The 17,492-nt window shown below is 31.6% G+C and overlaps 2 protein-coding genes across 2 annotated transcripts in view; one reads left to right on the top strand and one right to left on the bottom strand.

Moving 5' to 3' along the window:
* LOC110036747 (UTP--glucose-1-phosphate uridylyltransferase) overlaps positions 1–7,007 on the bottom strand; it is a 48,183-nt gene extending 41,176 nt beyond the window's left edge. The window contains exons 1-8 of the mRNA XM_020741275.1: positions 6,876–7,007; positions 6,719–6,766; positions 6,535–6,626; positions 6,364–6,454; positions 5,907–5,967; positions 5,735–5,812; positions 5,604–5,654; positions 5,406–5,479 (exon numbers count right to left, since the gene is read on the bottom strand). Of these exons, the coding sequence (XP_020596934.1) occupies positions 5,406–5,479; positions 5,604–5,654; positions 5,735–5,812; positions 5,907–5,967; positions 6,364–6,454; positions 6,535–6,626; positions 6,719–6,766; positions 6,876–6,949 (569 nt within the window). The 5' untranslated portion in view covers positions 6,950–7,007. The remainder of the gene's footprint in view (positions 1–5,405; positions 5,480–5,603; positions 5,655–5,734; positions 5,813–5,906; positions 5,968–6,363; positions 6,455–6,534; positions 6,627–6,718; positions 6,767–6,875) is intronic.
* On the top strand, positions 2,148–3,021 carry LOC110036748 (histone deacetylase complex subunit SAP18-like). The gene is made up of 2 exons (XM_020741276.1): positions 2,148–2,329; positions 2,601–3,021. Exons 1-2 carry the CDS (start codon positions 2,242–2,244, stop codon positions 2,747–2,749), a joined length of 237 nt encoding a protein of 78 aa, XP_020596935.1. The 5' UTR covers positions 2,148–2,241; the 3' UTR covers positions 2,750–3,021.
* Positions 7,008–17,492: the final 10,485 nt, after the last annotated feature.

The following is a 17,492-nucleotide window of genomic DNA, read 5'->3' as shown; positions in this document are numbered from 1 at the left end:
GAATGAAGGGGCAAAAATGGCAAGGATATCCTGATACAAATTTGATCACCATGAGCATTAGATTTATTTCGAGATGGGTGCAATAAAAAATTATTGATTATATAAAATATATATAAAGGTGCATGAGTTTCAATTTTTATATGTAATTTCGTCTCATGAAGGTTTTTGTTTGAAAGGTAGTTTGATACCTTTCGGTATCATGATAAACTTTGATTGTTATTAAGTGTTAGGGTAATCCATAAGAAATGTCATGTAAATTTTAGGGTGTTTTTATGGTGCGTCATTCTGTTTCTAGAACTTTTTTTGCTTCTCTGCATATAAAGAGTCTTCCATGATGGTTATTTTGTTGTATTACTATTAATACAGAACAAAGCATTACAAATGCTTTGTTATTATAACAACTTTCCCTCAAATGGCTTTTACTTCTAAACAATGGGGAATTTAGTACAACGAATAAGCATGCATCATGGCACCGCTTGAGTATATGCTTTATTTTTTCCTTTTTCTTTATTGAGTGCATCCAACCTTAACTACAACTCATTATTGTGGGAGATGACATTGCTTGCGAGAAATATCTTATCCATCTAATGAGCATAGAAGCATTACTTTTAAACAATGCGGCCCGGATTTGCATTGGCTCTGGAATAATTTAGAGAAATGTTCTTGTTCTTTCTTCTGTTGGAGACTTCTTCATAAGATTATTCCTATTGATAGTATTTTAAAGTTTAAAGGTATCAAATTGGTTTCTAGTTGCTATCTTTGTAATATGCAGGAAGCAGAGCTTGAGCACTTGTTTTGCAATTGCTCTTATAGCTGAAATGTTTGGCTTCTTGTTCTTTCCCTTTTAAATTTTCAGTGGAATTGGAATTCTGTGCATTCTATTAGTGATTTGTTTCAATTTTGAACAAGAAAAGGTGGTCATTCTATGTCGCCATGCCTATCATCATTAATTGGTTTATTTGGACTGTTGGGAAAGATATCAAGCATTTTGAAAAGATCATCAATTGCTCTAAGAGCAGAAACGTATTTAATTGCTCTTATAGCAGAAATGTATTTGGACTGTTTTGCAATTGCTCTTATAGCAAAAATGTATTTAATTGCATAAAAAATTATATTGGTAAAATTATTAGATTTGGTAAGTTCAAATTTCCTGTTAGCTTGGAGTTGGTGAATCTGTTTCATTTGTTCCGAGTGCCTATTGATAAACATGTCAGGAAGCAGGAGGTTTTTGTTACTTAGCCATAAACCAAATGATGGGTTTAAGATTAATAGTGATGTGAGTTGGAAGTAGGGGCTTTTGGATTCAAGTTTTTCTCTCTTCTCCTACTAATAATAAAAGTGTTTCACTTTCTGGCTGGTTGTATGATTGAATATTTTGCTCAGGCTTATCATGCAGAAAATCATTCCCCTGCTTCCAATCAAGTAAAGCACTGTTTAATTTCTGTTTGAGGAGCTAGAGAGCTTGTAAGTAAACCAATCAAGTAAGGCATCTGCAGTAGTGGTCATGTAATCCTTGCACAAAGTCTTAATTAAACTCATTTTACTTCTATTAATTGCTAAATATTTATGTTCATAATTTATTGCATTATTTGCAATTATAGTTATCTGATATTTGCAGATGCCTATGTTGATATGATTTTGGTTGATGGCATGTCTGCTATGTAATGATTTGCAGGCAGTATTTTTATTTACTTTTAAATCCTGTTCTTATTTTTTTGGTTGACCAGCATGATGTCATTTAAGGTTGTTAAAACACTATGTGCAGCCACTGAAACATTCTACATTAGTGAAGGAAGGAAATGAACCAGATATCTTCTGGAACGTAATTGGAGGGAAGGTTGATTATCCAAAAGAAAAGGTTATCAATGAACATGTTGAAGATCCACATTTATTTGCTTGCATCCTTGACTTTATTACGGCTTTCGTCCCTACACTTTTCTTTTAAAATGTGTATCTCCTAGATGCATTATATCACATAAAAAATGTGACTATTTTAACTTTAAAAAAAGTGAACTGCACCTTTTTATTCATGAATAAATTGCCATACATGTAAAAATTAAAGTATAGGTGTTAGACATGTAAATGCATAGGAATTGAGCGATATGTATCTAAATCTTCCTTTTTGAAATGTTTTTTTTAATCGCTGTTTTTTTTATGGAAGTATACATGAATTTGAAATTTCGTAAGCCCAATATTTTCATGAATCTCATAATATAGGTATGATTCATTGAATATTACATCATGATTTGTATTTTCAAAGAACCTAAGGATGAAGTCCAGATTTATACATGGAAGGATGCCACATTTAGAGAGCTCGCTGATTTGGTATTCATTCAACAACTATCTGTGTTTATTAAGGATTTCTCCATTTTCTTAGTATTTACATATCTAACACCTAAACTTCAATTTTTACATATATGCTCCCTTACCTATGCTTGAAAAGGCCTATTTTACTTTTTAAAAGATAAAATAGTGGGTTTTTTCTAATGTGATATGATAAATTTGGGTTGCATAAATGTAAAATGTATAATTTAGGTGTTAGAAATTTAAACACAGAGAAATTGGATGTTATGTTTGTAAATGCTTCTTATTTTAATCACCTGAGGTTGCTCCTGCAGCTAGGAAAAGAGATGCAAAACTTTCATTTGCATTTGTCTACCCTGACAAGAATGGCTGTTTTGTAGTGAGACCAATAAGAACATCTTATCTAATTTTTTTATTAAGATTTTCAGACATATCACACTCTTAAGTCCTATACATTTACACATTTTAAATGGTAGATATATTTCTTTTTTTCGCCTCTTACTCTCCCAAGAAGTAATCAAGTTTGGTGAATGATATGATTTGTTTGATTTATTTCTCTTGGATAGCCATGGCAGACTTGCTGAAAGTTTGATGTTTTTTATCATGTATTTGCTATCAACTAATATCAAAGACATGTTTTAATATAGGTTTATGTTTTGGCAATGATTTTTATTATATTCACGGGGGATTATTATATTTGTCTTTAAATTATTTAAGTTTCAATGAGTTTTTGAATGTGTTTTTTACTTTTTTTTTAACATATTTCATCTGACAATTGATTAAATTCTAAAACAAGCGAAGAAACCAATCTAGTTGAATTCAGCTGCATGAGCTAGCTACATTTTTGGGGAAATTTATCTAGTTACCACACAATTTTTATGTATTTACATTTCTAACATCTAAAATTTTATTTTTACATTTATAATACTTTGGTTTCATAAGAATATAAATAATTTTGAACAATTCGAACAAATCGAACACTTCGAACGATTCGAACATTTTGAACAATTTGAACAACCCGAACAATTCGAACATTTCAAACAATTCGAACTAATTTCGAACAAATTGAACCAAACAAGAACAGTAACTTCACGAAAATTTCGAACACGAGCCTATTTCGAATAAATTAAATTTCAAACGAACCAAACACGAACACTAGCTCTGTTCGTTCGTGTTCGGTTCGTTTACACCCCAAGCTGTGGGAGATCTACTACAAAGAGGATCCAGTAGGGAGAAACCTGCCAGTAGGGAGAAACCTACAGGGGACCGAAATCTTGTAGGGAGACGCTTGTGGAAAGAAATCCAGAGGAACGGAGAGCAGAAACCAGGGAGGAGAAAGGCCTGCAAGAAGCATGGAGGATTATGGTGTTGGTCTGCTATTGGAGAGGCTCTGACGGCTAAAATAAGGTATAAGGTTTGCTCCTTAACTCTAATACCATGAAAAAAGGTAGAGAAAATCGCGCTCTTTTATTTTTTTCATTAATCAAATCACAACTCTTCTCCTTATATAAGAAGGAATGGATAGGGCAATATTAAATACAATAATTACAACTTACAAAAGAAAGCATAACTCAAGAAGGAAAGAAAAATAACATTATAAAAAGAGAATAAAAAAGAGAAACTAAAATAAGAAACTCAGAATTCCACAAAAACCTATGCACGAAATAATGTATTCCACTTTTAAAGAGCAAGTGTAGTGGTATTTTTAAAGTGATATTAAAGATCAGAGTGTAATGCATGTAAAAATGAATGTTTTGTGTTAGAAATGTAAATACAATAACATTGTGCGGTACAAATGTAAATGTCCCATTTGAAAAATGATTGGAGCGACATCTATTAAAGATAAAGTAATTGAAAATAAAGTTGGTCATTTGAATTTATACAAAGAATAGTAGAAAATACACCAATGAGATAATTAGATAAACTTAATGTCAGATGATTAGGAAGGAGAAAATATAAATCAAAATTAATAGAAATAGAATTTATTCAAATTAATTTATGAAGAGAGAGCTTGACATTATATAAGGACGTAAAAATTATTCAAGTTTTTATTACCATTTAAAGCTAAATTTCTAGATCAACAAAATTGGGAATGGGCTTACAAAGTTGAGAAGGTGAAACTAGGCTTCTAAAGTTGTAACCTATAGAAAGGAGTATGATTACATGTGAGAGGGAATGCAAAGTGGTAGCATAGTGACTTCATGCACAGGGAGAGACATCAAGGTTTGTATTTTCCTCGCTTTAAGGCACAACCAAAATCAAAGGGGGAGATCACGCGAAGGATTATATATGGAGGAAGATTCATTAGCATCACGTTCTTTGAGATTCAACAAGAAAGGAATTCTTCTTCTCAATGGCTTTCTATTGAGAAAGATTACTCCAAGGATTTTAATAAAATCTTCTCCATATTTGTTGTTTTTTTCCTAGAGTAGAGGATTTCATTTGTTTCATTATGTCGCTTATTTTGCACTCCTTTGTAGTTGATAGTAGATTCTTATGCCTCCTCACAATATAGATACAGATCATTAATGACTTACCCAAGTAAATTTAGTATTATTTTCTCTTAAATTTGTTTTTTTTCAAATGATGATCCAGTTGTTCACTTTCGTGCTCTCAAAAAAGGTGACTTTGGCCCCTGCTTCAACGATGAACAAGATTCATAAAGTTGACGACAAATAATCAAGATAATGATGATGATGGGGTTGATATACTCAACAATGTTGATATACAATATGATAATAATTAATTCAATAATAGATAACTCAACAATTCAAAATCTAACAACTAAAAATAATGAGACAGAGTTAAAAATGAAGTATGAACTCTACCCTTCAGAAACTTAATGGGAAGGTATATAATAAATAAATAACTACAAAACTTTTCTATTTCAAAAAGAATAGTTAATATTATTAGGGAACTAGTTAATAAGAAATGCCAAAATATGCAAATGTTTTTATAAAGATGGCTTTTGAAATCTCAAAGGCAACATGAAATATGAAGCCACAGAGCTCAAAGTTATTTATCATAACTTCAATAAAGCTTCCAATAGCATATATTATTCATTTTTGTGCTAGTAAAAATGGTAATTGACCACCACTTACCAACCATCCCTTCCTGTTTCTCCTTTGGTTGGCAGAGGCAGAAAATCATCAATTACCAAGCGAGGATACTGGCTCTGAGGAATAGCACAACATAAAAAGAACAATAAAAAAGTTTACTAAAGTATTCATTACAATATTAAATAAAAAAATAAAAAATCACTTAGTAGAAGGACATCAAGTAAGAAGCTTCATTCAGACCTGATTGAAGGTATGAATTTCAATGTTTGAGTTGGCATATTTCTCAACGATCTTCAAAGCATACAAAAGTTGGTCAGCCCATATCCTATAGGTGTGTAATTCCAATGTGAACGTATCTACTAGACACTCACCTTCAATGTGTCGTCGTGGGTATTAAATGAGTTCATCAAAAGTAAAGGGACATTGCATCCATATTTCTTGTTGAGAGACTGCATGCAAAAAGTACAATTCGATCCTAGATTTCTAATCAATGGAAATAAAATTATTAGAAAAAAAAGGAATGCTTATTCAGCATAGTTTTACCTCGATCTGAATAACAATGAGATCAAGAAATGTAAATCCATTTCGAACTTCTATGACAGACCTGCAAAAGAAATATCATTCTTATACAACCCAGTAAACATGAGTATCAGTAATTTGTAGAAATGGATGAAATTTCCATCATGCCAAGTCCTCATAAGGATCTCAAGAAAATGAAATTCAATCACATATCATGTAACTTGAAACAAAATCACATATCATGCAACTTGAAACACATAATATCTTAGCAACTGAATGAAGAATAAATTTAGAGGTAACTTCTTGCATAGTTTCCATGATTTTATTACTCTAAAAAAGTTGAAAAGAACTTAATTTATAGCTTTGTTTCCCACAAGTACAATGCATCCAAACAAAAAAAAAATTAAGTCTAATTATATCTGGACAAGGACGAAATAAAAATTCGTTTGATCAGATCCAACAATTTCAATAAGGAACTTACTTAGGGCCAGTACAGCCCATCGTTGTCCCCAAACCACCATTAAGCTTTAGCACAGCGAGCTTGTCCAGAATCTTCTTAATCGCTTCAAGATCTGCAATACGAAAGCTAAATACACCTGCCGCTAAATAACCAAAACCTCATTACACCTTCCATAAGACAAGAGAACAATACCCTCGGGTGGATTAGCCAAGGATTCGTATGGCACGACCACCTCGTCCGTTGGAGTTTGGATCTTACTCCACTCTACATGCTGGGCCTCTCCGCTTCAGTCGAACAACCATGAACATTCAGATTCCAAAATTGCACGAGGAACCGAAAAATTCATAAAAAAAAATGAACGGAGCCCGACATGTACCTCAAATAGCGAGAGACAAGGCTGATGAATCCGGATTTCTCATTCTCACTGGAAAAACAGGTCGGGAAAACCCAAAACAAAGATCAGAGCTCAAAATTGGATACAAAACAAAACATATAATAAAAAAGAAATGACGTTCATAGATAGTCACAGCAACCTGATCAGATTGAGACCAGCAACAGCGGTCTGCAGCTTTGACATCTTGTCAGTTTCAGAGGCGAAGGCGGCCATTGGAACAAAGCAAAACCGATCTGAAGCGGAGTGTGAATGTGGCGCAGCTGAGGAAAATATATTAGGTCTCAATGGTGGCCATGTGTGGCGTCATATAACACGTGACCATTAGAAACTCCCAACCTAATATTTCCTCACAGTAAATAATCAAGAAATGACAAATGCTGATATTGTGGAAAACGAATGGAGGTAGGGGGTTTACTAAAAATATATGACCACTTATAATAGGTGGACTCATTCAACGACTCATTCAACAAAAAATGATATGCACTATATTTTGATGCATGATTCTGCCTAATTCTGCCTATTATTTTGAAAGCAAAATCTTTTGTGCCGAATAAATCTTAATTTTTTTCTCACACCACAGGGAGAGTTTCGCAGAACTATTTTCTCCACCCCTCTCTCTCAACGAGAAATATTGACAATGGAATCAAAAAATAATGACGAAAAGTTTGAAATAGAAATAAGTTTGTTTGCGTTCAAAATGTCGACATTAATTTATATTTGATTGATTCCTTTTGTACTCTCAATCAATAGTATTATATTACTTTTATGGTGTTTTTTGTAATAATTTTGTGGAGGTAAAGTTATTCTAGTAGTGATATTGTTTTTAGCGGGATTTAATGTTCATGGTGAATTTTTTGTATTGTGATCTTATTTTTGTATTATTGTAGTAGTTTTGTGGTGTTAATGGATTTTTTTTATGATTGTACTGAGGTGTGATTGAGCTTTTATTTTGCTTTATGGTAGTATTCTCGACTGATGTTATTATGATGTCATTGTGGTATTATTGTGGTATTATTGTGATATTATTGTGGTTTTATTTGAGTTGTATTGTGAGGACTCTATGCTGGTATTCTCGACTGGTGTTATTATGATGTTATTGTTGTATTATTGTGGTATTATTGCATTATTAAGTAGTTTTGTGGCGGTTCTATGGTAGTATTCTCAACTAGTAAATCTTAAAATCGATTACAAAGTACTCTTAGACTTAGGATTTGAATCTAAGTTATTAAAGATTTTTTCTTAAATTGTACTATTTTATTTATTGAATTAAAGTATAGAAGTTATATGTTAGTCTCTATCCTAAGTCATATGTTTTTATGTCGTAAAAGTGTCGCTTGAGGACAAGTAACATTTAAGCTTGGGAGAATTTTATACACCAAAATAATATGTTATTTTAAGTACATATTTTATGTTTATTTTTTATGATATTGCACTTTAAAAAAGGGTATTTTTCATGTTTTTGTTGCAGACATCAATTTTAGGCATTTTGAGCAAAAGTAACAAAAAAGATGAAATTTGGACGCAAAACAACGAGTTTTGGAATTGTGGCGCATGATGCACCAGATTGGCACCAGATGCTCCAGATTGGCGCCAGATGTATCAGATGTGCCAAAACCCAAAACAGTGCAGCCTTCAGCAAACTGGCGCATGATGCGTCAGATTAGCACCAGATGTGTCGTTTGACAGAGAGTTGGCACATGATGCGCCGGATTTGACGCTGGATGCGTCGGGATGACTTTTTGAGGATTAAGGCAGTTCAGGACGAATTTTGCGCTAATTTTCAAAGGGACACTTGTTCTAAACACCCCTTGGAGTGATCAATGCATCTAAACACTTTGGAAGGTTCTTTTATTTGGGGGATATGTCGCTTGAATCAATGGATATATCTTTTGAATTCAAAAGAGTTAACTTTTGGAAAAAAATTTGGAGGGAATTTTGAATTCTTTTTGGAGGGAGGCAGCTTTTATTAAAAGAGAAGGAAGTCTAGGGCTTGAAGAAGAGAGGAGTTTTGGGCATGAGATGTATGACGTGAAGAAGGAGAGTTAGAGAGAGAGAAAGAAAGTCAAGAGCTTGGACATTTTCTTCAATAATTGTAAAAGAAGAGTGAATGTGCGAGATTTCTTCTTCATTACACTTCTAAGAGAGAATTGAGAGTGCTTGGAGAGAACTTCTAGGAGTTTTCTTGGGAAAGATTGTGAGAAAAGTCGTGTCTTTTATTATTTTATTTTGTAAACTTGTCGTTATATATGAAATTTGTGTTTTGTCGTATTTTTCTCATGAATCTAGTATTCTTCTTTATCCTTCTCCCTACTTTGAGATATGATTTTATGAAAAATTGATTTTGTTTTATATGATTTTAAATGTCCATAAATTGTGATGATTTGAACTCTGATCTTCATTTACATTTTAATCTGGCCAATTGAAATGTTCAAATGTGTTGAGAAATATATGTTTTAAAAGAGCTTCAACTTATACAACATGGTAAGAATCATATTTGATTTCATGGGAGAGTATTTCATTCATGGAATTTGGTGCAAATAAATAGGGAAATATACTTTGTTGGATGCAGAATTAGAGATTTTAAGATGACATATTAAAATCCCAATTTGATCCAGTTGATTGGAAACTGATGCGAGATTGTTAGCCCTCAGGGGAGAGAATAGTGGGAGCTCTAGATTTGCAGCCAGTATGCTCCCAGCCTAACCACAAAATTAGAAACCAAACTCTGGATTAATCAATGTTATTTATGCACTCGGAAGAGGGTAAAGAATAGGATTGCTCCTATTTAACACAAAAAAGTTTAATTTGAACTTTTCGTCATAACATATATATATTCAAATGATTTTAATTTCTTCACAAACCATATACTCATTTTAAAGGGGAATGATGCTTTCTTAAATTTGAACTTTTTGTCATAACATCTTAGTTTTAATTTTTGTAATTTTACTTTTGAAAGTTTAGAATTTGGTTTTGTTGACTTTGTCTTTCAACTGCATTTTAATTACCTTTCACTTATTTCTTAATATTCAAACTTTGCACTTTACTTTTTGTATTTTTAAAATAGTACTTTACATTATAATCTTACGAACTTATTTACAGGCATTTCCAACTTCTATGTGAAATCGATATCTAGGACAGTATTAGAGCCTTTTATTCCTTGAGTGATATGTATACTTGCATTATTTTTAAAGGGGATTTTGGTAGTTTAAAGATTATTAAAAGATAAAACTATTTTAATTGAAGTAATTTTGTTGGGATTAATTTGAATATTTACTGTTGTATCTACCGTGTGTATTTTGTAATATTGAAAAATATTTGCAAAACTAGCACATTAAATCCACCTACATCAAAGGGTTGATTTGGGCTTTCGATTTATTTTTTATAGTTTTGAAAATTAATCAAGTGTAATTCTTATGAGGTCTTGAATTCATGATGATGAAGTTTATGACACAATATAGAGAAGTATAATTTGATTCATGTTGTTTAATTTAGTGGGAATTGGCTTCAGGTAAATTTTGGGTGGATTTTGGACTTTATGGGATTTTCGTGGAAAGTGATTTAGGATTGGTTTGGATTGACTTGAATTTGGACTTTAGGTTTGGAAATTTGGTTGAACTTGAGGTTAGAAGTATTAGAAATGGATTTGGTGAAAATTGATATTGATTTGGGGCCTTCAAGCATTTAGGGGCAATTTGAAAATTTTGGCCAATTTTGGTGAATTTGGGTGCAATTGAGGTCAATGGGTGGTTAGGATTGATTTGGGTGAAGTTTGGTATGATTTTGGAGATTTTTGGCAATTTCTGCTAGCTTTGGAAATTTTGGGTAAACATTGGATTTCAGATGGATTTAGGGTTTAGGGTGTTGATCATGCATGTCATGAATAACCATCTTGGAACCATAAAACACCAAATGAGAACTCATTTTGGATGCTCTACATGTTAGTCTTAACCATTTTAGCCAAAGGCTAAGAGCTTGGGTCCACCTACATGAGCTTAAAAAAGGTGTAAGGAGGTGAGTATCAAGTGTAAGTGATCTTATGGTTTTGGGGTGTGTATAGGTGTGTGTGAAACCAAACATGAGCCACCCATAATCAAAGAGGTTCCCCTAAGGCTTCACATTCCTGTAGAGACTAAATTTGAGCTTTCTCATATTGGTTCCAACCTTTTAAGTGCTAGAGGTCAAAACCACACATGTCAAATTTCAAAAAGAGTAAAAAAGTGGTTAGAATTTCTATAAGCTGGGTCCTCCATCACTAAGCTTCTAGGATAGTCAACAGGAATGTCCTATGGCTAGATCTTAAGATCCTAAAGAAAAGATGACCCTATCAAAAATGAGCTCAACAAATATCCACATATTTGACTCAACCGCAAGAAAAAAAATTAATGAAAACTGTAAGAAATTACAAGAAAGCCTTTAGATGGACATTAGCTGATATCAAAGGTATCAGCCTTTTGATTTGTATGCGTAGAATTTTAATAGAAGAAAATCATAAGCCAAGAGTTTATCCTCAAAAGAGGTTAAATCCTATGATGAAAGATATTGTTAAGAAAGAAATTTTAAAATGATTAGATGTTGGAATCATCTATCTTATATCGAGTAGTGTTTGGGTTAGTCCAATTCATTGTATTCCTAAGACAGAAGAAGAGATTGTAGTTATAAATGAACGAAATGAGCTAATACCAATAAGATAAGTCACTTGTTGGTGAATCTATATTAACTATAGAAAATTAAATTTCACCACCAGGAAAGAACACTTTCCTCTGCTTTTTCTGAACCAAAGATAGGCTAGCATGACAAAAATATTTCTGCTTTTTGGATGGATATCTCAGTTATCGCCAAATTTCTATTGCTCTCGAGGATCAAGAAAAGACAAAATTTACAAGTCCTTATGATACTTTGGTTTCAAAAGAATATCCTTTGGTTTATGTAATGCACTTGCAACATTCCAAAGTTGCATGTTGTCTATTTTTTGTGACTTAATTAAGAAAGGAATAGAAGTATATATGGATGATTTCTTAGTGTTTGGAACCTCATTTGATTCATGTCTAAATAATTTAACAAACGTTCTAAAATGTCGTGAAGAGGTAAATTTAGTTCTAAGATTGGAGAAATGTCAATTTATGGTCACAGAAGAAATTGTGCTTAGACATAAAATTTTTGAAAGTGGTATGGAAGTGGATCTAGTAAAAATACAAGTTATTAATAAACTATCACCTCTTACTACAATGAGAGAGGTTAGAAGTTTCTTAGGACATGTTAGCTTCTACAGGCAATATATTAAAGACTTTTCAAAAATAACTAAGCCTTTGTGTCAACTTTTAGAAAAAGATGCAAAATTTAATTTTTACCAAGAATTCCTAAATGCCTTTGAGTTATTAAATAAAAAATTAATCTTCGCTCCTATTATAGTTTCCCCCGACTGGGGGAGACCATTTGAGTTGATGTGTGATGCGAGTGATTATGCAATTAGAGCAATTTTAGGGCACACATATGAAAAAATTCTTAAAGTTATATACTACATTAATAAAACTCTTAATGAAGCTCAAATTAATTATACCATTACTAAGAAGAAGTCACTAGCAATAGTATATGTCTTTGATAAATTTTGGTCATATCTCATTGGAGCTAAACATATTATAATAACAGATCGCTCTGTTATAAGATATTTAATGCAGAAGAAGAACGTGAAACCAAGATACTTAGATGGATCCTTCTAAAGCAAGAATTTGACTTTGAAGTAGTAGATATGAAGGTATCTGATAATCAAGTAATTGATTATTTAACTAGGCTGGAGCATGAAAAATCATTCAAGCTTGAAAATGAAATTAACAAAAATTTTCCTGATGAGAACTTATACACTGTTACTGAGTGGCAAATACCGTGATATGCCGACAGAGTTAATTTCATCATTAAAGATCTTATATCCTATGGATTGACATACCAACAACATAAGAAATTTGTACACAATGCAAAGAGTTACTCTTGGGATGGCTCGTATTTATATAAGCAATGTAAGGATCAAGTTATTTGGAGATGTGTACCTTATAGATGTTAGTGACTGTTATTAGTGAAATTAGTCACTGCTCCAAATGTCATGATTTTGATTTTGGGGGATATTTTGGAGTTGATAGAACTACATATAAGATTTTATAATCTGGATTTTATTGGTCTGCTTTATTTAGTGATATTAATACTTATGTAAAAAGATGTGCTCAATGTTCGCGTGTAGGTAATATTTTGATACACCAAAAATATATGCATTTTTATTTTTGGTGATATTGCATTTTAATGGAAGGTATTTTGATGTTTTCTTGTAGGTTGTTGATTTTTAGGACTTAAAGCAAAAATGAAGCAAAAAGGATGGAATTTGGAGTTAAAATGACGTTTTTGAAGAAGTACTTAACACTGGCCGCACCGACGACGCAAAATAACAAAACATTTGAAATTCTTACTCAGCGTCGAGAGTGCCAAAACTAGCGCCAACAGCTCCAAAGGCGCAGCGCTAATGTCGGTTCAGCCCCTATTTCTAGAAGACTCGATGTATTTGGACGATTTTTTAAGAGATTTTGGAGGCACCTCTTGGAGAACCGACCTTGGGCTTTATATGGGGTCAAAATTCATCAGAAAAGTGACTCCTTTTAGCCATTCTTTATAATTCATCTTCATTCCACCACAATATTGGAGTCCATTAGTGATTTTTCTTTTATAATTTAGAGTTTGTGTGGTGAGATTTAGTGTGAAACTTTCTGTAAGAGTGTTGGAGAAGGAGAAAAGTGAGAGATGTCTTCTTTCTGCATTTATAAGGAAATGCTACAAGGGATTTGCTTTGAGAAAGAGTTTCAGATAAGTTTTGTTTGTTTATTAGTGTTGTATGAACTTTTTTTTATATATGAAATTTGTGTTTTGTTGTGTCATTCTCATACTCATGAAGTATGAGTAATTCACTCTATCTTTCTCCATACTTTAAGATATTGTAAAATGAAGAGATAATATGATGTGCTAATATTAAAATATAAAATAAACTGTGATGATTTTTCAACTCCGAACTTAATTTACATTTTGACCTGGCCAATTGAATTGTTAAAATATGTTGTAAAACATATGATCTGAGAAATAAAGTATGAGTTCTACAATAAAGTGAGGATCACATTTGATTTCATGGAGAAGTATTTCGTTCATGGAATTAAGTGCAAATAAATAGGGAAATATTCATTGTTAGGTGAAATATTCCAAATAAATAGAGAAATATTCTTTTTTGGGTGTAGAATTGGAGAATATTTAGGGTGACAGACTAAAATCTCCAATTTTGTCTTAGTGTTTAGAAAATAAAGTAAGAGTTAGCCTTCAGGTGAAGGGAAGTGAGAGCTCTGGAGTGGGAGCTGGTATCTTCCTAGCCTAGCCACAGATTTAGGGACTAAACCTAGAATTAGCCAATGATTTTCTATGCACTGTATCAGGGTAGAGAATTATAATTGCTCCTATTTAGCACAATACATATTATAAACATTTATCTCATCTTATTTCACCAGCACCTCATTGTAGTGGGAATGATGCTTTTTCACATAAGAAATCTTCATTACATAAACATAGCAAATAGATTAGTATTTAGTATTTAAACTTTGCATTTATGTTTTGATAATAGTTAAGTACTCTAGTTTTGATAACATCTCAATATTCAATCTCTAGTTTTGATAACATCTCAATATTCAAAATTAGTGACAGTGATTTCGTTTGATTTTCTGTAAATTTCTTAGTAAAACTTATATTTACCAATTTACACCTTCCCTGTGGGATGGATATTTAGGGCTTGAATACAAAGTTCTTTATTACTTGATAATGATTTGTATACTTACGTAGAATCCTATTATTAATTGCTTATAATTATATATATATTTTACACAACTTACTTTTCTTATGAAGATCAAGTTTTTGGCGCTGTAGTGGTGTCCACTTCATAAATCCTTACATATAAAAAATCGGGATCAAGTTTTTTGCGTCATTGTGTGGGGAAGATAACAGGTAAATTTAGGTAAATTAAATAGTTTTTATAAATTATGAAATTTAGAGATAATATATATATACTATAAAAATATATAAAAATTAATATATATATATATATATATATATATTAAAAAAATTAAAAATTCAAAAAAAGAAAAGAATTTACTTTGCTTACTTTATTTGTTTATGTGAAATATTGGATCAGAAGGCTTAGTACCTTACGATTCAGAGTTAGAACATATTATTAGAAAAATTCAAAAACAACAAAGAGAAATTAAAAATTTAAAAGAAATGACAAATAACTTAGAAAATCTAATAAATGATAATTGACAAAGACCTTTAAAAGATTATGTGAATTCGACAACATATGAACTTCACTTGACTATTCAAAATCCTGATGTTGCTGCTAATTCATTTAAGATTAAATCCATTATTATCTAAATTGTATAAAATAATCAGTTTGGAGGATCATCTACTAAAGATTTTAACTTACATCTTGCTAGTTTTCTTAAGATTTGTGCTACATTTAAATATGACGGAGTGTCTGATGATGCAGTTAGGCTTAGACTTTTTCTTTTTTCATTAAGGGATGAAGTCAAGGCTTGGTTAAATTCATTAGCACCTGGATCTATTAGAACTTAGGGAGAACTATCACAAAAATTCTTGGCTAAATATTTTCTAAACTCGAAAACCGCTAAGCTTAAAAATGATATTACATCTTTTTGTTAGTTTGACGGGGAATCAATATTTGAAGCCCGAGAAAGATTTAAAGATCTTCTTAGAAAATGTCCACACCATGTTTTGCCAGATTGGTTAATAATTCAAACCTTTTACAATGGATTAGTAGGATCATTAAGATCTATTATAGATGCTCCTGCGAGTGAATCATTAATGTCAAAATCTTTTCATGAAGCATATTCTTTAATTGAAGAATTGACTAATAATAATTTTCAATCGCCCTTTGAAAGAGTAAATCCTACGAGAGTAGTCATTATTCATGATTATGATGTAATGTCTATTTTGGCATCTCAAATTACTAGAAAGATTTATCAAATTGGAGTGAACTATTCTCAAATACCCCTAGTATTATAAGAAAATTTGCTAGGACATATAATTGATACTCAATCATTTTATGAAACTTTAAACGCTATAAATAATCGAAATAACAATCCATGTTCTAACTATTTTAACCCTGGATGGAAAAATCACCATAATTTTAGCTGGAATAATTATAATAATCCGGTGAATCCATCCGAAAATCTGAATAATCAAGGAAATCCTAATTTTTGACTTTATTATCCACCAGGATGTAACTCCAATCCTAACCCACATGTTAAGGAAAAGAAGTTGACGATGGAAGAAGTGATGTTGAATATGGGAAATCAAATACAAAATCAAGGGGCTGCTATTAGAAATATTGAAGCTCAATTATGACATATTGCTGCTGCACTTAGTAACAAACCTTCCAGAATTCTTCCGAGTACCGTGGAAGTTAATCTAAAAGATCAAACTAAAGAGCAAATTAAAGTTATTTAATTACAAAGTGGAAAAGAAGTTGAAATAAGGATCCAAAGAGAAACTGAAGTTGATGAAGAGAAGGGAGAAATGGAAAATGATCAACATGAGAATGAACAAACACAGGTTCCTTTAGAAAAACTATTACCTCTATTTCCTCAAAGGCTGAAGCTGAAAAATAAAGATAAACAATTTACAAAATTTTTGGAAATCCTTAAGAAATTAACGATAAATATTCCTTTTGTTGAAGCTTTGGAACAAATGTCAAGTTATGTGAAATTTATGAAGGATTTACGAAATAAAAAAAAGGAAATTTACAGATCATGAGACCGTTGCACTCAGTAAAGTGTGTAGATCAATAACTTATCTAAAAGAAATTATTGAGGATGTACTAGTAAAAGTGGATAAATTTATTTTCCCTGTAGTCTTTATAGTATTGGATATGGAGGAAGATAAAGAGATTCCTATTATTTTAGGGAGACCATTTCTTGCAACAGGAAGAGATGTAATATATGTGCAAAAAGGAGAATTAATAATGAGAGTTAATGATCAAGAACTAAAATTTAACATAACAAAAGCTATGAAATATCCTGCAATAGAAAAAAGATAATGAATGTTTTAGGATGGAAGTAGCTAATTATCTGAGTAATAAATAGTTTAAGAATGAGTGTGAAGATAAATTAAAGCAAGGAGAAGTTTTTTAGAATGAAGATGAAATAAAAGGAGAAGATTTGGATTATATTCAGGGCAAATTTGCAACGTTAGACTTGTTGAAAAATGATAGTAAAAATCTTATTCATTCAAGTATTAAACCACCTGAACTTGAATTAAAGATATTACCTGTCCATTTAAAGTATGCATTTTTAGGAGAGTCATCTACATTGCCTGTTATTATATCTTGTGAGTTAACTAAAATTCAAGAATAAAAGTTGATAGAAATGTTGAACAGGTATGAAAAGGCTTTTGGATGGACTTTATTAGATATTAAAGGAATTAGTCTTTCAATTTGTATGCACAAAATTTTATTAGATGAACAATATGAACCTAAAGCTGATCCTCAGAGAAGATTGAACATAATAATGAAAGAAGTTGTTAAAAAAGAGATTTTAAAATGGTTAGATGTTGAAATTATATATCCTATTTCAGATAGTGCTTGGGTAAGCCCAATTTACTGTGTTCCGAAGAAAGGAGGAGTGAATGTTGAAGAAAATGAGAAAAATGAATTAATACCAATAAGACA

The sequence above is a fragment of the Phalaenopsis equestris genome, unplaced genomic scaffold, assembly GCF_001263595.1.
Source record: "Phalaenopsis equestris unplaced genomic scaffold, ASM126359v1 Scaffold210366, whole genome shotgun sequence".
Classification (NCBI taxonomy): Eukaryota; Viridiplantae; Streptophyta; class Magnoliopsida; order Asparagales; family Orchidaceae; genus Phalaenopsis; species Phalaenopsis equestris.
This window is presented reverse-complemented; position numbering and strand designations above follow the sequence as displayed.